At 47.2% G+C, this 21001-nt stretch overlaps 1 protein-coding gene across 1 annotated transcript in view; it reads left to right on the forward strand.

The window, feature by feature from the left end:
• The window catches only part of BFSP2 (beaded filament structural protein 2), a 60518-nt gene that overhangs the window by 23693 nt on the left and 15824 nt on the right, over positions 1-21001 (forward strand). Inside the window, exons 2-4 of the mRNA XM_077752301.1 lie at positions 11763-11843; positions 17764-17922; positions 18974-19135. Of these exons, the coding sequence (XP_077608427.1) occupies positions 11763-11843; positions 17764-17922; positions 18974-19135 (402 nt within the window). The remainder of the gene's footprint in view (positions 1-11762; positions 11844-17763; positions 17923-18973; positions 19136-21001) is intronic.

Below are 21001 nucleotides of genomic sequence, written 5' to 3' on the forward strand. Positions count from 1 at the left end.
ACTTATTCATTTAACAAACATCCATTAAGGGATTACTGTGTGCCTGGTACTATCAAGATAAAGTGGCCCCATCTCACAAGAGAAGAAATGGAGCCACCTAATGTCAGACTCAAGCATGGTGGTAAGGCAAGGTGGCTGCGTTGTGGGGGCGGGGGGGGGGCTTATGCAGCACCGTGAAACATAAGTCGCTGACATTTTTCTGCAGGTCCGAGGATGCTCTTTGGGAAAGAAAGCAATTTGGCCATCTGCCCATAGCTTCTGACAGGTGCACCTACATCATAATTCCTAGCAGAAAGGACCTATATTTCACACAGGCATCAGTAAAGTAGGTTAGTAATTAAGCTGGTTTTGTGTCTTCCCTTTGACCTTAGAAGATAAAACACCTGTGATTACAAGAGAGCACAAGTGTGTGAAGGAGAAACTCCGTAACTGACACAGTGAGAAATCGAGCTTCGTTACTTAAAGTTACCGAGATGGTCAACAAGTATAGGAAAAGGGCGGTGGAGTGTGAGTGAGCTAAATCTTCATTTGTCAGCTGGGAAGTCAGTAAATGACGTCTATGGCTGATAATTCAAACAGTCCAAAACTTGTAGAAATATGGGGCAAGCTCTGGACAAATGTAAAGCAGGAGCTGCTGGGGAATAGGGCTCTGGGACGGACGAGAAGACATGGGGCAGGGAACGCTTTCCTTTACCAGCATTTCTTTTCAGTTTTGTTTCATTTGTTAGTATACATGTTACTCTGATACCTTTTAAGTTAAAATGCAAGAAGTACAACATGGAGGACTCCTGCAAGATTTATAGATGAAGTGATATACGTGTAATAACCTCAGACTGGAGTAGGGCTTTGCAGGAATAGAGATTTTGAAAAGTAGCCATCAGGGGTGACTGCGTGGTTCAGTTGGTTGAGCGTCCGACTTCAGCTCAGGTCATGATCTCACAGTTCGTGGGTTTGAGCCCTGCGTTGGGCTCTGTGCTGACAGCTAGCTCAGAGCCTGGAGCCTGCTTCAGATTCTACGTCTCCCTCTCTCTCTGACCCTCCCCTGCTTGCTCTGCTTCTCTCTCTCTCTCAGAAAAAAAAAAAAAAATTGAAAAAAATTTTTTAAAAAAAGTAGCCATGAGATTTTAGTTGTTGAAGTGGGGAGTCAGGGGGCCATGATTCTCGTCTCTCTCCACTTTTATATGTAGTTTTACCTAGCTGAAATTCCCCATAATAAAAGGTGCCTTTTGAAGGGGGTAAAAGAGAGCATGGGTTGTGGAGTCTAGGAGACACAGACTAAATTCAGCAGGGCTGCGTGGTGCTGTGGGCAACTCTCTGGGTCTCTGTCCTCTCCTGTAATAAACATGCACCCATTTTTTGTGTCTACTGGTGTGGGGTTCATTGGCTGTGAAGGGCTTATCGTGGCATAAAACGTTGTAAGTGCTTTAAAAATGTTGGGGTTTGCTTTGCTTTTATATCGGGTTTTATGAAGTTTGGCTCTAAGTTTTGAGTGCTCAGATATCTTACACTAAATTCTATGCATCTCATTACATTTTGCCTTATATGTTTGCGTTATTTTGCATTCCTCAGCTAGCTTACCTCACCTACTGAGTTAACAAATACTTAGTGTCCTTGTGCCAGGGACTGTGCTGGGTGCTGAGGAGGCAGAGATGGGAGACTGTCCCCGTCCCAGGGACACACAGGTCAGCGGTAGAGAAAGAGAAAAAAGTCAGAATAAAATACAGTGCGACACCTGCAGTGAAAGAGATATGCCCGCAGGGGGCCTAGGGAGGACAGAGGCTGTCCAGTGCACCTGAGCCGGGGTTTTGAAGGATGGCTAGGAGTTTACCTGGCAGAGAAGGAAAGCATGGAGGCTGGGTGGCATGGTTAGGTCATGACATACAGAGGCAGCAGCATGAGCCGAGGTTCTGAAAGCTGGAAAGGCCTGAGTCTGTTCAGAAAAAATAGTTCACAGCAGGAGAGTGAAAAAGAAAGAAACTAACTACAGAGCAAGGCCCAAGTTGTGAGGGTTTATTCAAGAGCACCCTCTTGAATAAATGTGAGTTCAAATTTGCATCGTAGTAAGCTCATTGCAGTAAAAAAGGGAATGGAAGATTAGAAAGCATTCACTCTATATCTAGAAGACAGAGAGAGAGAGAGAAAGAGACCAATCAGCTGGCTGCCCAGACAGAGCCTCCCAGGGTCACTGTATCTTGATGTGCCTGGCACTCAAAACTCAGATTTTGTTAGAACATCTGTAGAAAATTAGGCCCTGAAGGACAGGCTTTCTGATACAGACACCCAGGACCAGGCGGACATTGACACAGTGGTAGCTACTCTTTGGTGGCCAGCACTGGTGGCTGCTGTCCAAACAGAGCTCTCCTGTTTTCCAGGGAGCTGGAGGCAGGATGCTAGGTAAGCTCCGAACCAGTCCTGGGAGGGGTAGAGAGGTTTCCGGGGAAGGTGAGGCCTAAGGAGTATGTACTCATCAAGACAGAGGGCACCAGAGTGTTCCTGATTGCCCCAAAATGGTTCATAACAACACCCACCAGTTCTGGACTCTCACCCCAGACTCATCTGACCCCTTCTACAATAATATTCTTTCTTCAGACAGAGCACAGTTTGATGATGAGGTCAACTTTTATCTGCAGTGCAGACTCAGAAATATCCATTGTCCTGGCCTCCTGAAGTAAGAACAACCTTAGCCCTCAGGTATCCCTGATCCGATCCAGATCTCCACCTGCTGTGACTGCACTCAGGGGTGAGCTATGCTGGAGAAGGTTCAACTTCTCTATGACATTTTGGCATGCTCCCTAACTGCACTTGCAACTGCAATCTTAACTCCATGTGTTTGGACTTTGTATGGTCCAGCCCTGGGTAGCAATGATGAGGTAAAACCACCAGAGATGACTCAGTCTCGAACCCAGGCTGGGCAGTGGCAGGAAGGAACTGGAGCACATCAATGCAGGGGATCGATGGAGTTCTTACCTGGGAGGTGAGGGAGAGGGAGATGAGGGAGGTGATCTCAGGTTGGAGCCAGGTAGAAACCTCATCTTCCCTGCCTTGGTTCTCCATAGAGAGGCAGCACTATTGCTGGACTCATTCATTCACCCGATACCTACTGTACCAGATCCCTGAGGGACAAAAGAACGAGTCCCATGATCCAGACTGGGAAACTCCAGCATGCAGAGATCAGATGAGGGAGAAAGACCTAGTGAAGGAGACTGAGCAAGAATGGCCAGTGATGTAGGAGGCAGCGTGGGAGAAGAGCTGTGTCATGGCGGCCAAGAGACTAAAGTACATCTTCCATGACAAAGGTCGCTTGCAGGTGTAGATGAGTGCAGAGAAGCATCTGCTGGGCTTGGTGGCATGGTGGTCTTCATCACAGTGAAGACACAATTTCAGTGGGGTACTAGGGACAGATCATGACTTCCTGTTCATTTATTGCTAGAACATGTCATGCTGAGCACTCATCCTAAACCTGAGAGTCAAAGAATGTGTAAAGTGTTTCCAGGGACTCATCTACCCTGCCACTGCACCAGCCAAGTCTCATTTCCCAGGGGCCCAGTCTTGCCCCCCTCCTCCCCGCACCTGCTGCTCTAGTTGCTGGGATGCCAATATCTTTAACTTCTAATAAAGCATTAATTGTCCCCTTGGGCCCAGATGATAACCCTTCTAAAAATGCTGCTTGTCCTTGCCTTTTTAAAACACAATGGGGTCAAATTCCTCCCTTGCCACCAGCAGCATCGTTTATTTTAGTAACCATGCCCACAGCCAGGGATACAGCAATAAGAAGGGATAAGTTCCTCATCATCATAGTACCAGTGACCAGGGCTCTTTTCAAATGACTCTGGACAGGAAAAACTGAAAGAAAGAAAAAAAAAGCCACTAGATGGAAGTCTTCACTCAACTGCCAGCTCAGAGGAGCTGGAACAGTGCCAGGCTGCACACACCGATCAGATCCTTTCACCAGTCATTGGCCAAATGCTCTGTCCTAAGACACGTAACAGTGATAATAATGGCAGCCATGCATGGGATGCCTACTCTATGCCAGGCAGTCAGCCAAGTGCTTTACCTTCTGTGGTTCATTTAATTCTCACATCTTCCCTAGGAGGTAGGGGGTAATATTGTCCTCATTTTATGGACGAGGAGACTGAATCTTAGAATTGTCCGAGCAACTAGCCCAAGCTGGTGAGTGGAGGAGGTGGGTTCATGACTGATGTCATTGTTCGCTAGGTGTGGTGCACAGGTCAGGGTGTGGCTCTGAGGCATGATTGATCTAAGGAGGGAGGAAAAGGGTCAGCAAAGGCACCATGCACCCAGTAGCCCAGGCTAAAACTTAGAAGTCATCCTCAATTACTTTCTTTCCCTCTTTCCATCACTGCTCCATCACCAAAACCCATCTGTTCCATCCACAAGGTAAGTCTGTTTCTCTTCAAGGCCTCGATGACCACCCTAGTCAAAGCCACCATCATCTCCCTTGGGCTTTCACAGAGCATCCTAGCTGAGCCCTCAGTGTGAGCCTCCTACAAACTCCACTTCCCTCAGAATTCAGGGGACCCACTTACTGCACAGATCACACCTCTGCCCTGCTCAAAACCTTTCACTGGCTACCCAACAAATTCCGCCTCCCTTCCTTTGCTCCCAAGGCCTTCACTCCATGTCTGGCCTTTGCCTACCTTTCTTTTTTTTTTTTTTAATGTTTTATTCATTTCTAGGAGAGAGAGAGAGAGACAGCGTGAGCAGGGGAGGGTCAGAGAGAGAGGGACTGAAACAGGCTCCAGGCTCTGAGCTGGCAGTCAGCACAGAGCCCGACGCGGGGCTTGAACCCACGAACCGCGAGATCATGACCTAAGCGAAAGTCGGACGCTTAACCGACTAAGCCACCCAGGCGCCCCCTTTGCCTGCCTCTCTAATGGCATCCACTACAGTGGCTGCTAATTCCCCTACAATCAACACAGAGGTTGGCACAGAGGAAATAATAATTGTGTGCTGAAGAAATGAAGGCAAGAATGAGTAGATAAATTAAAAAGCTTTGCAGAGGGAGGCATGTTTGAACCAAGCATTAATGTAGGGGAAGGTTTCTCAGGCAGCAAGGCCTCAGGGTGTGAGGTGGTAAAACGGGGTGCCCTGGGTTTACGCAACGACACGGACAAGGACACGGAGGAGTGCCAGGAGCGGTCTGGGAGGCAGCATGAGCAGGACTGGAGGAAGGTCTGGGCACACCTGCTGTTCTCCAAGCCAAGTGTGCACTGTGAGACCCTGGAAAGCTTTTCAAACACAGATCATCAGGCCGCCCTCCAGAGACTGACTCAGACGTCTGAGGTAGGGTCTGATAGTCTACATTTCCCAAAAGTTTCAGGTGGTGCTGATGCTGCTGGTCGGGGGACCACACTTTGAGAACCACCTGTATAAAGTGTGCTAAGGAATCCTCCACGCAGAGGCGAGAGGAAGACCGTTCCAGGGAGGTACCTAAGGGAGCTGCACGCCCCGCCAAAGTGACATGGGCCAGTAGTGAGCCCACCCTTGCCCCTCCCTGCGCCACCCTTCTCAGAACAAAGCCTGTGCCTTACTTGACTTCCGGCTGCCTGTCCCCTTGGTTCTCAGCCCCACTGCTCTCCACTGAACTGTATGCTTCGAAGGTGTCTTTTGTTTCTCACTCCAGCCAGACTTCCAAATCCTGAATCCTAGTGCCTCAAGACCACCTGACCTCACACCCAATTCTCACTGATGCTGCTATGAAAATCAGTGTCTCTTTAAAAAAAAAAAAAAAGTTTATTTTGAGAGAGAGAGAGAGTGAACAGGGGAGGGGCAGAGAGAGAGAAAGAGAGAGAGAGAGAGAGAGAATCCCATATAGGCTCTGCACTGTCAGAGCAGAGCCCGATGCAGGGCTCCACCTCACAAACAGTGAGATCATGACCTGAGCTGAAATCAAGAGTCAGATGCTCAACCGACTGAGCCACCCAGGCGCCCCTCGGTGTCTTTTTTTACCAGGAGACCTGGTGTTAAATCGTGTTGCACAGAGGGAACGATACTCACATGCTGATGGTAGGAGTCAGCTCTGGGCAGAAGGAGGGAGAGGAGGAGGCAATGTCATCCCCTCTGGCCTTCCCAGCACACCACATGCGAGCTGCCAGCCGCCCACCCTTTCGGTTCACCTTCCAGTGCAACATGTACCTTGGTTCTGACTTTCTTCCCATTAGAAAAGAGGGCAGGAGTCATTCCAGGGTTATGAGCAAGTACGCTTGTACTCACAGCCTCAGCCCTGTGACTACATATTCCTATTTGATATTTGTATTCCCTTCGCTCCTGGAAAGAAAAGACGACCCGATAGGTGAAGTGAATTTTCATCCACCTCAAGCATAAATCTGAGAGGACCAGATAGCAAATGTGCAATGTGCATTTCCCTCCATTTTAAATGCAGAGACATTTCTACTGCAGGTCTGACAGCAAAGTGCTCGCTCTGCAGAATTTCTCCAGGCCTTCCAAGTTGGTTCCCCTGGTCTGCTCAGCTCCACTCAGCTTACGGGGATCAGAGATGCAAGTTCAGGAGACTGACGTGGAAGGTGGTTTGGTCTGGTTTGATTTGGTGAGCTGTCTCACGCCAGTGGGCGTCAGGAAGATATCCCTTTCTCTCCGTGATGCAGCCCAAACGGGAACCACGATTCCTGGCTGTTCCATTACAGGAAAAAGACAGAAGACAGTCCTTCAAAATGAGCCTCTCTCTTGACTCTGATGAGCCCTTTAGTTTCCAAAGCTTATGACAAAATATGCACTCTTTGGAGTCGCATTGACCTGGCTTGGGGTTCTGGCTCCACCTTGCTCCATCCGCGTGGTTTGGGGCAATTTCCATATGGCCTTGGTACCCTCCTCCGTAAAAGAGGTGTATTGCTATCAGGGCTGAATATCAGGAGCATTTGGTGAAGTCATGAGTGTTAAGGACTCAGTAGCATGTGCGGCCCAGCCACCGAGCTAGTATCTGTGTGACAATCAGCTTTCCATAAATAAGAGGCTCCACTTTACCGTTTGTCAATTTCCCTGGCGTAAATACTCTTACCACAACTGATATGAAGCGACCAACATGCTGTCACTGAATGCAGGCTTGAGAAGAGATGCAGGAAGCCTACCTTATCCAGTGTTCCCACTGTGCAGATACGACAGAGGGAAATAACCTCACGAGCAGGGATGACAGCCAAACATAGGAAGTGATGGGTAATTATGACCTTTGTATTTTGGGCACTTATTAACGGTGTTTTTCATGTAATTTATTTAATTGTAAGCTCATATAATTAAAGTGTTCACGATGGCTGTGTTTAACCATGGGGTCCCAAAACTCTGAGGTATTGACCAGCCTGCCCCGAGGAGCCAGGATGAGCCAGCCCCAGCATGTGGGCCGGGCACACCCGTAGGTGGTCAGGGCATGGCCTCCCTCTGCAGTTCCCATCCTCAGCCCTAGGGAGGACTTCACGATGCTTTCCCAGCTGGGGAGACAAAGAGTCTGTGCCCCAGCAGGCTCCGTGCTTTACTCTGGACCTTGGATATCATCGTCATCCTCAGCCCGTGCTAAACCTCGGCTAAGGTCCCAGCCCTCCTCATGCTGCCTGACCGGCCCTTTCTACAGTGGAGGGGGCTGTGCCACCATGAACTCCAGACAGGATGCCCCTCTGCTAGGCTGAGGGGCCCACAAGAGAACAGTGAAGGGCTCGATGGCTGAGCTGGGGGCTGGCAGTTTATTTTAAGAGCCTTCTGTGAAGGAGATGGGGAAGCATGGACAGCAACTGTGTTTTGGCAAGTCAGGACCTATAATTAGCCTCCGCTTGAGGCTCGAATAGGCCCCTGATTGTCACTAAACAACAGCTAGAGCAGGAAGGCCTCCAGCTTCCCTGAGCCCAGTGCCACACGAGCTGCCTAGAACAGACATTTGGACGGAACTACCCCATCTGCTGTCCAGTTTACCCCAGGAAGCGCTCCTGTCCTCAACCCCAACTGAGAAGGAGGGCCACTGAGCAGCCGACCCCTCACCTCGGCCCATCATGGAGCAGCTGGCATTTCCTACCAGACGCCTTCATGGCTGGCCCGCTGCCACCGCTGATGCACAAAGCGCTTGCTGTCAACTAGTGGAGTGTTACAGACGCAAGCACCGGGTACTCTTGTAGCTGGGCAAAGCAAAGGCTGGAAGGAAATACAACATACACAGATGCCGGCGGTGCTTATCCTGGATGGCAGGACTTGGGTGATTGCATTTTCCACCATCTTTCTGTTTGTCCTGCATCATAGGACTCTAAATACGCATTTCCAACATAGGCTCCAGAGTGTTGCTTGGTTTGTACTTTTTCTGCCAAACCCCAGGGCCCAAATTTAAAATGGTTTGGTTTTTTGTTTTGTTTTTTTTTAATTTCTAGGAGAGAGAGACAGCGTGAGCAGGGGAGGGTCAGAGAGAGATGGAGTCACAGACTGAAACAGGCTCCAGGCTCCGAGCTGGCAGTCAGCACAGAGCCCGATGCGGGGCTCGAACCCACGAACCGCGAGATCATGACCTAAGCGAAAGTCGGAAAGTCGGACGCTTAACCGACTAAGCCACCCAGGCGCCCCCCCAGGGCCCAAATTTAAAAAGCAGAAACAAACAGACAAAATTAAGCTGTACCAAAGTGAATAATTTTTTTAAAACTGAACTTTAACAAAAAAATTTTTTTTAATATTTATTTATTCTTGAGAGAGAGAGAGACAGAGCACACATGAGAGAGGGGCAGAGAGAGAGGGAGACACAGAATCTGAAGCAGGCTCCAGGCTATGAGCAGTCAACACAGAGCCCGACAAGGGGTTCGAACTCACCATGAGATCATGACCTGAGCTAAAATCAGATGTTTAACCGACTGAGCCACCCAAGTGCCCCCCAAGGTCAAGGATTTTAAGAATTTAAGCTTCAGGGTCCCTCACTCACACACAATCCTTTGTATTAGTTTTTATTTTTTTCTTTTCCTTTTTTTATAATAGTTTATTGTCAAGTTGGCTTCCATATAACACCCGGTGCTCATCCCCACAAGTGCCTTCCTCCATGCCCATCTCCCCTTTCCCCTCCCCCCACCCTATCTGCCCTCAGTTTGTTCTTGGCATTCAAAAGTCTCTCATGGTTTGCCTCCCTCCCTGTCCCCAACTATTTTTCCCCTTCTTCTCACCCATGGTTCTCCGTTAAGTTCCTCCTAATCCTTCTATATGTGCAAACATATGATATTTGTCCTTCTTTGCCTGACTTATTTCGCTCAGCATAACACCCTCAAGGTCCATCCATGTTGCTACACATGGCCAGATTTCATTCTTTCTCATTGCCATATAGTGTTCCATCGTATAGATAAACCACATCTTCTTGATCCATTCGTCCGTGGATGGATACTTAGACTCTTTCCATGTTTTAGCTATTGTGGAGAGTGCTGCTATGAACTTTGGGGTACATGTGCCTCTATACATCAGTACTCCTGTATCCCTTGGGTAAATTCCTAGCAGTGCTATTCTTTTTCTTAAAGGCAATCTCCCAAATTTCATAAGGTCCAGGTCCCACATCTGCCCACAGCTGCCCCCGCATGGCTACCTTGTCTAAAGAGACCATAAAGCCGCCTTCTCTAACATCCATAGTTGTGGGGCCAGCAGTCTAGACCCCAGTTGTGATTTGATGTCCTGCCCTAGAGTGGGACGTGTGCTCAGCGTCATCTCGAGAAGTTCAGCAGCATGACTGCCTTTGGCTTCAAGTTTGACATCTGCAAAGTGTCATCCAAAGTCTGGAAAGGGGGCTCCTGAATGTGAGGGTCACAACTGTGTGCAGGAGCTTGAAGAGAGAGCTGAGCCAGACCAGCCAAAGCCAGTCCTCAGGGAGGCCTCACACAGCCATAGCCCTTTAGATGTATTATATTCAACAATATTAACTGTGTTTTCTTTTTCCCTGTATTCTTGGTGCTCTGGCATCTAGGGCCTCACTATTAGCCTCTCACAGAGCTAGCTAATCTTAGAGATAATAAGCCACTTGCAGAGCATGCTTTTGATATGCAAACCAGCCAATCTGGGTCCATACCCAACCTGCCTTCTCTTTCCTGTGCTCACACTCCGGGAGGCAATATTCCTCTGTCCTAGTCATGCCAGGTGGCTGGGAACCATCCCAGGGGCCCAGAGATCGCTGAAATGATTCAAACTACCCAATTCTAAACGTGCTCAGCTATTTACCTTGCCTCACCCATTCCTTCCCATGAAAACCATAATAAACGCTTTGCCTGCACTTTCCCTTCATCCTTTTGCGACCAAACCTTCTACTTCTTCATATGGCCCTGCCTGGTGTGGCTGCCTCTCCCCTTGAGAACTGTGAGTAACATCTTTTCAAGGTCATCTTTTCAAGGTCTCCTGATCTGTTGGCCCCACCATACCTAACTAAAAACAAAATCCCTGGGGGCTTCTGAGGAATAGGAATGACCTCCAGATCTGGGGACAGGGGAAGGAGGGGAGTGGCTCACCTCTGGTCGCACCATTCATTCATGCATGCATTCATTCAGCAGGTATTGATGAAATGTCTACCATGAGCCAGGCTTTGGGGACCTAGCAGTTAACAAGGAGGTGACCCTGGGGAGGGGCCAAGTCAACACAGTGGACTAGGATGGAGAGAGGACAGGGGTGGGCCAAGGCCCAGCCACAGTGAGAGTAGTGATTTGTGTCCTGCCTTGCTCCTGTGGGGATGTGCTATCTTGTTTCATTGAATTTCCCTCTAGCAAATCTGATCTTCTCTTGGCTCCAGCCCGGCCCTGGGGGACCCTGGGGAACAGGCAAATGAGGGTCTCTCCCCTCCCACTCCTTTCTCAGTTCATGCCATCTCTGCCCTCTGGTGCTGGAAGACCCCCAGCTCAATGAAGAGCTTATAACTCTTTCACATCCAAGTACAAAAGGACTGAAAACAGCTTAAAACAGTGACTTGCATCCTTCTAAAGTAACTGTCCTCTTACCCCCCAAACTGAAGATTATAGAGAAGCCACATATGTAATATATATGTTTCTCAGGTTAAGGAGAGAATTACCCCCTGCCCCCAACCCCCACCTTTGAGGGACTCTATAGGGTTTGGGGAGCCAGTTTTGAAAAACCTCTCTTCATGGCTCCAGGAAACCCCAAACTGTATGCACAGTGTATCTGTGTTCATATGCATGTTTTGAGGGTGAATGAAATTCTAGAACCACGTTGCCCAATACAGTGGCCATTGGTCACAAGTGGCTATTTAAGGTTAAATGAAATTTAAATGAAATGAAATTTTCAGTTCCTCAGTCATCCATGCCACATCTTGGGTGTTCAGTAGCCTCATGTGGCCACCGTGACGGTGCAGATATCACCATCACCACAGAACGTGGTGGACAGCACTGACCTAAAGTTTTCATCAGCCTTTCAAAGGCACCCATGACCAGAAAATGTTATGAGACACTAAGTCACACCAGTGAAACTTCATTTAAGGAGCCAGAAGCTTCCCTGGTAGAATTGAAAGCTCAGCATTATGACGAGGCTGCGAACAAGTCTGCCTTTGAGTAATATTATAGCTCCAAAAATCCAACTCTAAAGGCTCTTAAAAGACATCCAAATTTTATGCTTTGTGGTTTATCTCCTCCCCACTTCTTTGGAGAGAAACACTTGAACTCTAAAAATATTTACTGTAAGAAAAATGCTCTATTCCCAGAACCTCTGTGCCCAGTGCGAATCATGGTGAGAAGTGAGGGAAGGTGGTCCAGCGACCTTGTCTCCTCTGATGTGTGCAATCTTTCTAGGTGGGCGAGGCGGTCTTGGAAAATGCCCGGCTCATGCTTCAGACAGAGAATATCCAGGCGGGTGCCGATGACTTTAAAGAGAGATAACTTCTTTTTTTTTTTTTTTTTTAAGTTTATTTATTTTGAGAGAGCATGCACAGGGGAGGGGGGGAAGAGCAGAGAGAGAGAGAGACAGAGCATCCCAAACCTGACACAGGGCTCGATCCCACAAACTGTGAGATCATGACCTGAGCCAAAATCAAGGGTCAAACACTTAACTGTTGGAGCCACCCAGGCACCCTGAGAGGTAACTTCTGCAGCAAGGGGGAGAGTCCCTCCGCACCTTCAGACCACTAGGCAACTTGGGGACTGCCACTCTGGGGCCTGTAGCATGCACTTCCAGTGGCGCAGAAAGCTGGAGTGGGATAGTAGAAGCCCCGGGAGAATCCGGAGGAAAGATCGTGCAGCTCAAACCCTCCTTATAGACACAAACTAGGTCCCAGGGCTGAGACTTTGCCCAGTGTCACCTGGTTCAGGGTAGGGATTCTGACGGTAGTGTGTTGCAGAACCACCAGGAGGTCTTCTAGAAAACAGGTTGCTGTGCCCCACCTGCTGAGTTTCTGACCAGTCATCTCGAGTGGGGCCCCAAATTTACATTCCTCGTGAGTTCCCCAAGAAGCTGATCCCGCTGGTCCTGGGGCCCCATGTGCAGAGGTGCTGGTTTTGAGCAGTTTCTCAATTGCGGCCACATGTCGGAATGACCTGGGCACTTAAAGCTGCCAACATGCAAGCCGCACAGACACATTAAACCACCGCCCCTGGCAGGGGAGGAGGGGGGGCCCAGGCCTCAGTAGTTTTAACTCACCAGCCTTGAAAAACATCTCTTGGAAGTCTAATACATAGTCTAATACAGTGTTTCCTAAAATATGGTGTGTATACCACTGATGAAAGATAAACATTTTGTTGTTAATAGTTATGTATTTTTATAGTTAACCTTCTATTTATGACTCATGAAACTGTTTTCCCACTATAGTAGTATAATTTATAGTAGCAATTTAAAATTTATTTAATACAAAGAGCTTTTAAAGTTTGCTGACTTAACATTTACTTTTTAAATAGATAAATTTAAGGAAATATATAAAGTAATAATGATAGGAGAGAGACACATTTAGGGCAAAATCACAACGGTGAGTGAGGTTTGGGAAACACTGGTCTAATGGAGAAGTGAAATGAATAAGACCTTTCATTGATGAACACGGCGGTTTTGAGAATATTCTGTGGAGAAGGTGCTCTGGATGTTGGGTGATTAGATGGGTGATGGGATAGTTATTCAAGGAACATTTCCTTAAATCGATAAAGACAAAGAGGAAAGGCATATAGTTGGGAGTCTTTGGGGAAGACAGTGGATAGGATAGGGAAGGATGTATCATCGTGATGAAAAGGAAAATCTCTACCATGTCCTCAGACCCAGAGTCGTTTCCTTTCTCTAAGGCCAAGCTTCGCCATCTGATACAAGGATCTCCAGTAGTGGCTACTCTCGAGTCAAGGAAACTCTCAATCATCTGGGTTGCTGTCTTGGACAACACAATGCTAGCCAAGGTCGCAGGAGCACAAAAAAGTGAAGCCATCATCTAGCCACTGACAGCTGACTGCACAGTTAAAGATAGATGCCAAGAGACATGAAACCATTTGTGCTAAATTTAAGATAGAACTTAATTTTTTTTTAAATGTTTTTATTTCTGAGACAGCGTGAGTGGGGAAGGTCAGCGAGAGAGGGAGATACAGAATCTGAAACAGGCTCCATGCTCTGAGCTGGCAGTCAGCACAAAGCCCAACATGGGGCTCGAACACACGAACTGTGAGATCATGACCTGAGCCGAAGTCGGACGCTCAACCGACTGAGCCACCCAGGTGCCCCAAGATAGAACTTAATTAAGGGTGAAGTTAAGGTAGGATCTAAGCAACATTTCTTTCATTCATTCATTTATTCATTCATTCATTCTGCATTCATACATGTCTTCATTCAGCCATTCACCAGAGTAGCAGGGGCTTGGTCTCTTGTTCCCAGTGTGTTACCAACACCTGTAACATTGCCAGGCACAAGATAGACACCCAACACATAGTTGTGGAANCCTTCATTCAGCCATTCACCAGAGTAGCAGGGGCTTGGTCTCTTTTGTTCCCAGTGTGTTACCAACACCTGTAACATTGCCAGGCACAAGATAGACACCCAACACATAGTTGTGGAATTAGTGAATGAATGAATGAATTCAACAAGGGTTTGAATGTCTGCCAGGCCCCTTGCCATTACTGGGGATGAAGTGAATGGAACCTCAAGGAGTTCATAGTTCAGTGTCAAAGACAGAGGAGCGAACAGACAGTAGCATCACTGGGTGGTTGTGCCATCACTGAGAAAAGCACAGGTGGGGTGGGGACATTTAGTCTGGCCAGGGAGGGTTGACCAAAGAGGTGATGCCTGGTTTGGGTCCCAAGCTCATGCAGGAGTTGAGCAGGTCAATACAGGAGGCACGTATTTCCAGGCAGAGAGGGCAGTATGTGCTAAGGCAGGAAGACATGAGAAAGCATGGTACATTCGTGGCCACCAAGTAGCTCATTATAACTGGAGCACGTGCAGCAAAGAAAGAGGGACAACCAATGGGACTTGAAAAACAGGGAGACACCAAATCCCGGAGGACCATGTCAGCCATACCAAAGAGCTCAGAGATGACCTGAGAGAAGAAGAGACCCATAGAAGGGATCTGAGCAGTGGCTCATCATGACCAGACTTCAGCTTTAAAATTTCAGCTTTGTACTGGTGGAGAGGAGAAGCGGGGCAAACCAGCAAGAAGCCATGGGAGCAAAGGGGCTGGACCAATGGAAGGGCAGGGTCTTTATTGGGAGCCATGGTTGGAAAGTAAGGTGAGATCAGATTTTTAGGGGCCAGAGGATAACACTTAAGGCTCTGAGCAGATGGTGACTGGATGTGGTTAAGGATGGTTCCTCTGGGAGCACTACTGTGGATCAGTGGTGGGAAGATGACCAGAGGCTGTTACAGCTCAGGTTCTGCCTGGGACAGTGGCCACGAGCAGACTTGAGGGATGAGTCAAAGAAATCATTGGCAGGGGTTGACGATTATCTACATTTGCAGTCTGGAAATAGAAGGAAAAGGTAAATTTCAGGTGTTGCACTTGGGTAATTGAGAAGATTTGCATTCTCTCAACAAAATAGAAAATTATGGAAGAAACACTGGTCTAAATTCAGGGGTAGTAATGATATTGGCTTTGAGCAAGCTGAGCTGAGCTGATGGAGCAGTTGGGGTGGGCCACTGAAGATGATGGGCCAGAGTGGCCTACAGGTTAAGACAGGAGTTTCAGGCATCATGAGCACAGAGATTCCATTTGAAGACTTCAAAATGGAGGGGGAAAGGAATAAAGGATAGGGAGAGAAAGCTGAAAGCTTAGCAGCAGCCTTGGAGATATCACAGAGATGTGTCAAATGGTAAAGGACTTCCAAACAACGATCTGCAGAGCCCCTAAGACTTCCCATCATGCTGAGTGGTGCATATCATGGGAGGGACCAGGATCCCTGGAGAGATAAGCAAAACAGGACTTCAGAGGCACGCGGGAACTCTTCCAGCTTGGGTCAAAAGGGACCAATCCCAGTGCTATGGGTGAGTTTTCATTCCAGCTAGAAGGGCAAGACTTGTTTCTAAACAATTAACTGTTAGTAAAAATACAGTCCTTCATGAAGAATACATTTGAGTAGAAAATCTAATCCTACACAGAGAGTACATAAAATTCTCCAGAAACCAGCTCCTCAGGGGGTGATTCAAAGGTGCGGGTCCCACTCCAAGGAAAGTCTCTAGCAGTATGCCACAGGGCTGTGTCCTCGGTTCCTCCATTTACTATTTTTAACTGTAGGTACGTGATAGCAGGTAGGGCAAAATGGCAGAAGATACAAAGCCGGGAGGGGGTGGGCGGTGAAGAGAAAGATGACAGACAGAACTAGGAATCAAAATTACCCCAACACACTGGAACACTGTGCCAATGAAACTGAGAGAGGATATATATGGACTCCGACTTTGGGGTCTAAACACCAGGTGTACCCAGAAAGGACAAGGTAATTGGGCTTGTAAAAAATGCTCACAGTGTCTAGTTGACAGGACATCCAATATTAGTCAACAGCAAATACAGCTGGTCAAAACCAAATGAACAAACAACCCCCCTCCAAGGAAATCTTGGGGCCCATGATGAATAGAATTGAAGGGTTTAAACAAAGGAGCAGACTACCACCCGCCCTGGGGCTCTGAACTGATCAGGCAACATCTGGAGTTTTACATCCCATTCTCTGTATCACATTTTGAGAAGGATATGGACCAACTAGAGCATTTCTAATCAGTCCACAAATCTATCTGAAGCCTGGAGGTGGGTGCTAAGAATACAAAGACAGAAAGGTCGTAGTCCCTGCCGTGGATGATGAAGGATATGGAAACCAATTTATATGAAGAATGGAGGAACATGGAATGTTTAGCCTGAGGAACAAAAGGCTTGGAGGGAGAGATGAGGGGGAAAGAAAGAGTCATATAAGAGACAGTCTAAATATTTGTAGGACTGCCAGAAAGGATTAGACTGACTTTGGGTACTCCAGAGAGTGGAACTCGGGCTCTTACAGGAATGAAGACTTAAGCTCTTGAAGGAAGAAATTTGTAATAATTAGAGATGTCCCAAAATGTAATGGTGGCCTCAATAGGTGATGAGTTCCCCATCACTGGAAATAGTCGAGCAGAGGCTACACGATCACCTATCAAGAATGCTATCAAGGCATTGTCACTGGGTAGGAATTTGAATAGTTGAACCCTAAATTCCCTTAAAACTCTAACACCCTAAAATGCTTCCTTCAATGAGAGATGTGAGCTTTCTCCATTTGATGGATGGATGAAGGTAAGGTGTGAAATTTGGCTGACAGGATACAGCTGGGTGGAAGGCTGGGGGTGGAAGGCTGTGGAAGGAAAGCAGTTAACACAGACAAAGATGTTGAGTGGTTTTTTTTGAAGGAAGGCTCTGCACAAACCAGAGGTGGAAATAACTCAGGAAGAGGGACTTGGAAAAAAGAAAGAACTTGGGGGGAGGGTGCAGTTTCAGACTTGTGTCAGTGTGTGTGTGTATGCGTGTGTGTGTGTGTGTTATTGTATAAGCTGCAAGTTTTTATTTTTTTATTTTTTNAGCTGGCAGTCAGCACAGAGCCCGACGCAGGGCCCGAACCCACAAATCGCGAGATCATGACCCAAGCGAAAGTCGGACGCTTAACCGACTAAGCCACCCAGGCGCCCCAGCTGCAAGTTTTTAAAAAGAGATATTTTACATATAAATCCAGGTTTCTCCATTTCTCTTGAAAAGGACAGGCACACCCCTTTCCCCACAGCAGCTCCCCCTACATGAAGGATGAACGGCCCTGTGTGCTTCTGTCCCCACCCCTCCCTGCTTCCCAGACCTGACCCTCATCCCTCATCTATATTCCCCTCTTGGCCCCTGACAGCACTGGGGTTTGCAGTCACAGTTTTAAATTTCACATGGGTTCTTTGGAGACAGAAACCATGCTTTTCATTGTGGGATCACTAGTGCCTAGCCTGGTACTTAGCAGACTCTCAGTCATGTGTGTTAAAGGATCTGCAGGGGGAAAGGATGACAAATCAGAATCATGGTGACAAGGCCAGATCCCCTTACCAGGATCTCAACTCCTGGAGAAGCTTCCCCTAGAGTTCTGTGCTCCCAGAGCCCTATGAGACTCGCAGCCTGTGAAGCCGGGCCATCAGAAGTTGGCTGCAGTCATGTTCATGGTAATAAATCAACATGTAAAACTTGCATTAACAGTGCCCTCAAAGCTGTTAGAATGGTTTAGACAGTTAGAACGGTGTAGACACATCCATTTGTCTACCACATAATTGGCCTGTTGGTAACGTTTCTCATCTGATTATCTTCCCTTTGGGGTTGCCCACCTCTGCTGATTACGTTCCTTTATCTGCAGGTATGAAAATGAGCAGCCATTTCGAAAGGCAGCAGAAGAGGAAATTAACTCTCTGTATAAAGTCATTGATGAGGCTAATTTGACAAAAATGGATCTGGAGAGTCAGATAGAGAGCCTGAAAGAAGAACTTGGCTTTCTATCAAGGAGCTATGAAGAGGTAGGTGGGGTGGGGCCAATGCTGGTTGGCCACAGACCACAGGCACTCACCTGTCTAGCGGAGGCTCACATCAGTGATGGTGGCTCATCTTGGCCTCTCCCTGTCTCTTGCCCAGGGCCGCAGGGAAAATGCGGGTAAAATACTTGCAAATCCTTGTCATGGGTAAGGTTACCCTGGGGGTCTCAGATTCAAGTGGCTTTGGGACCAGGGTGGTATATAAATGGAGGAGATCGCTGGTCCACATCGGCAAGAGTGATGGAGACTATGTTGAACTGGAGAGAGTATCCCCTAGCTCAGGGCACTATATTTCAGGTCTTTTTAAAATAAAATTTATTTTTTAGCACTGCATAGGACACACAAGATAACTCTGAAGGCAGATCCAAGCTGTGGCTTACACACACTCGTTAATGAAATTAGGTCAGATAGTTGAGTGACAGGACTCAATGGGAACTCCATCGGGGAAGCCCTCCGGTTCCCTGCGGAATGGCACTGACCCTAAACCACCTCACACAAGTCACTGATCGGACATCTGAAGTGCTTTCAGCTGAAAAAGTCAAAACCCACTTAACCATGCTTACACTGGGAAGTTCCTTCTTTTGTCCACCCCCAGGATGACCAGGAGCCCAAAGCCCACTTCCTATTCCCAGCCCAGTCGTTTGCTACCACTCTTCCCCCCAACCCTTTAGACTCCAGAGTTACCTTTAAACCTCGTCCAGCCTACACTGACTTTATGAAATTCATAAATTTCATCTTGCTCTTGTTGCTTACTCTGTGTGTGTTATTTGGTTATTTATTGATTTTGATGTTTGCTTTGAGTGGGCTGGGGCTTGTGAAGACCAGCCTAAGAAACGTGTCCTTGGGGAAGGGGACTCGAGTCCCCGTGCTGATGACAGGATCAGGGACTTTGCCAGTCTCTGTGAAGCCCCACATTTGGCCGTAGCAGAACGGGAAGCACCAGGATTACCCACAGACCCGGGCTTGTGCTGCCTCAACTTCTGTGTCCTTTCCTTCTCCTCTGGAACTCACCTGAAGCATCTATCATCATTTGCAGGATGTGAAAGTGCTATACAAACAGCTGGCAGGGTCTGAGCTGGAACAAATGGGTGTTCCCATTGGCACGGGTCTGGATGACATCCTCGAGACCATCAGAATCCACTGGGAGAGAGACGTGGAAAAGAACCGGGCGGAGGCAGGAGCCTTGCTCCAAGCCAAGGTGAGCGTGCTCCCCTCTGCCCTGTGCAGAAGGAGGCCAAGCGAAGGTGAAAGGCAGTCAACATGGAAAAGAAGAAATGCCAGTTTCGATCTCATTAGACATAAAAGAAATTTGATTTAAAATAAGAGCGGTTTACCTGTCTAAATGCAGAACATGTTTAAGATGGTAATACTTGATGCCGACAAGTATGTGGAGAAGTATGTCTCCCCCTATATTACTGAGGGGTACAAACTCGTACGACATCTTTGAGTGAGGGGATTAATATGTATTAAAAGTCTTGAAATGCCCCTACCTACCAGTTGAGTGATCTGGACACTATCCTAAACAAACAGTTGAAAACACAGATAAAGTTTGCATCCAAATACACTCACTGAAGCATTCATTTTGAGAATGAAAAAACTGGGGCGCCTGGGTGGCTCAGTTGGTTAAGCGTCAGCTCAGGTCATGATCTCGCAGTTTGTGTTTGAGCCCCCTTATAGGGCTCTGTGCTGACAGCTTGGAGCCTGGAACCTGCTTCGAGTTCTGTGTCTCCCTCTCTCTCTCCCCCTTGCCTACTCACACTCTGTCTCTCTCAAAAATAAACACACATTAAAAAAATGAAAAAACTGGGGGGTTGGGGGAAACACAGAAATGTTTAATAATAGGGGTAAGGCTAAGCTACAACCTAACCATGCAATAAAATTCCAGGTAGTTGTTAGAAATATTTATGAAACATTTATAACAACATGGGAAATGCTCACATAATAAGGTAAAATGGGGGCAATAAGAAGTACAGAAGGGTATATCCCAGGAACCAATAAATTTTTTCTGGAAAGCACTAAATAATAAGTATTAGACTTCCTGGGTCTGACAGCCTCTGTTGAAACTACTCAATTCTGCCACAGTTCTGTGAAAGCAACAGTAGACAAAAGATAACAAATGAGCGTGGCTGTATTCCAATAAAACTTTATTTACAGAAACGAGAGGTGGGCTGCATTTGCCTGTGGGCTTCAGTTTGCCAGCCCCTGGTATACACAGTAGGGTAAAGCATTCAAACAAAGAAATGAGGCGTCACAGAAAATGTGTTGGTGTTCGCAGTGGTTGTCTTTGAGGGGGGAACCTATTTGACATGTCAAGATGTTTTTTCTTGCTTGTTTTTGAGTATAGTGTTTTTCAAGTTTTTCTTAAATATTATGAGTTCTATTCATGGAGGAAAACATCTTTGATTAAACCTCATGAATAATAAAGGGATTAACGAGCAAATTGAATGCATAGGGTTTCTTCTTCCCTTCTCCATCTCCCAGCCATATATGACTTGGAGAATTTTGAGGCTGAGGATAAGAGGAGCAGAAGAGGAAGGAAGGTGTGGAAAAAGTATGAAAAATAAGGTAGCTTATCTTCTTGAGAGAAGGCAAGTGGGCTGCTTTTATGCTCTGAGTCACTGTTTGGTGGGTCTCAATTCCAGCTGCACAATAGGATTATTCCAGAGCATTTTCAAAAATGCTCATGCCCAGGCTCCATCCAAGACCAATTAAATCAGAAGAAGGAGAGGGACTTTGTGGTTTTCTAAGCTCTCTGGATGATTCTAATATCCAGGAAGGCTGGAGAGCCGTGAGAGTTTATAAAAGCTACTAAAAGAAAATGAGGAGGACCTTTTCAGTTCTTTCTTTCGCCCATGGCCCCTTAATCCTCTGCCCCTCTAAGTATCAACAGAAACCTTCCCAACAGGGTCTTCACCCATTCTGGACCCTCTAATATTCTCCAGACCCGAAAACATCTTCACTCCCCCATTTCTCTGCCCTCTATCTCCTACCAATGCCGCTTTTCTTTATAACCTTAATTCCTTAGGCCAGGTCACTGCAAACAGTTTTTATGGCAAATAATGAC

Source organism: Crocuta crocuta, unplaced genomic scaffold, assembly GCF_008692635.1.
Source record: "Crocuta crocuta isolate KB4526 unplaced genomic scaffold, BGI_CrCroc_1.0 scaffold580, whole genome shotgun sequence".
Classification (NCBI taxonomy): Eukaryota; Metazoa; Chordata; class Mammalia; order Carnivora; family Hyaenidae; genus Crocuta; species Crocuta crocuta.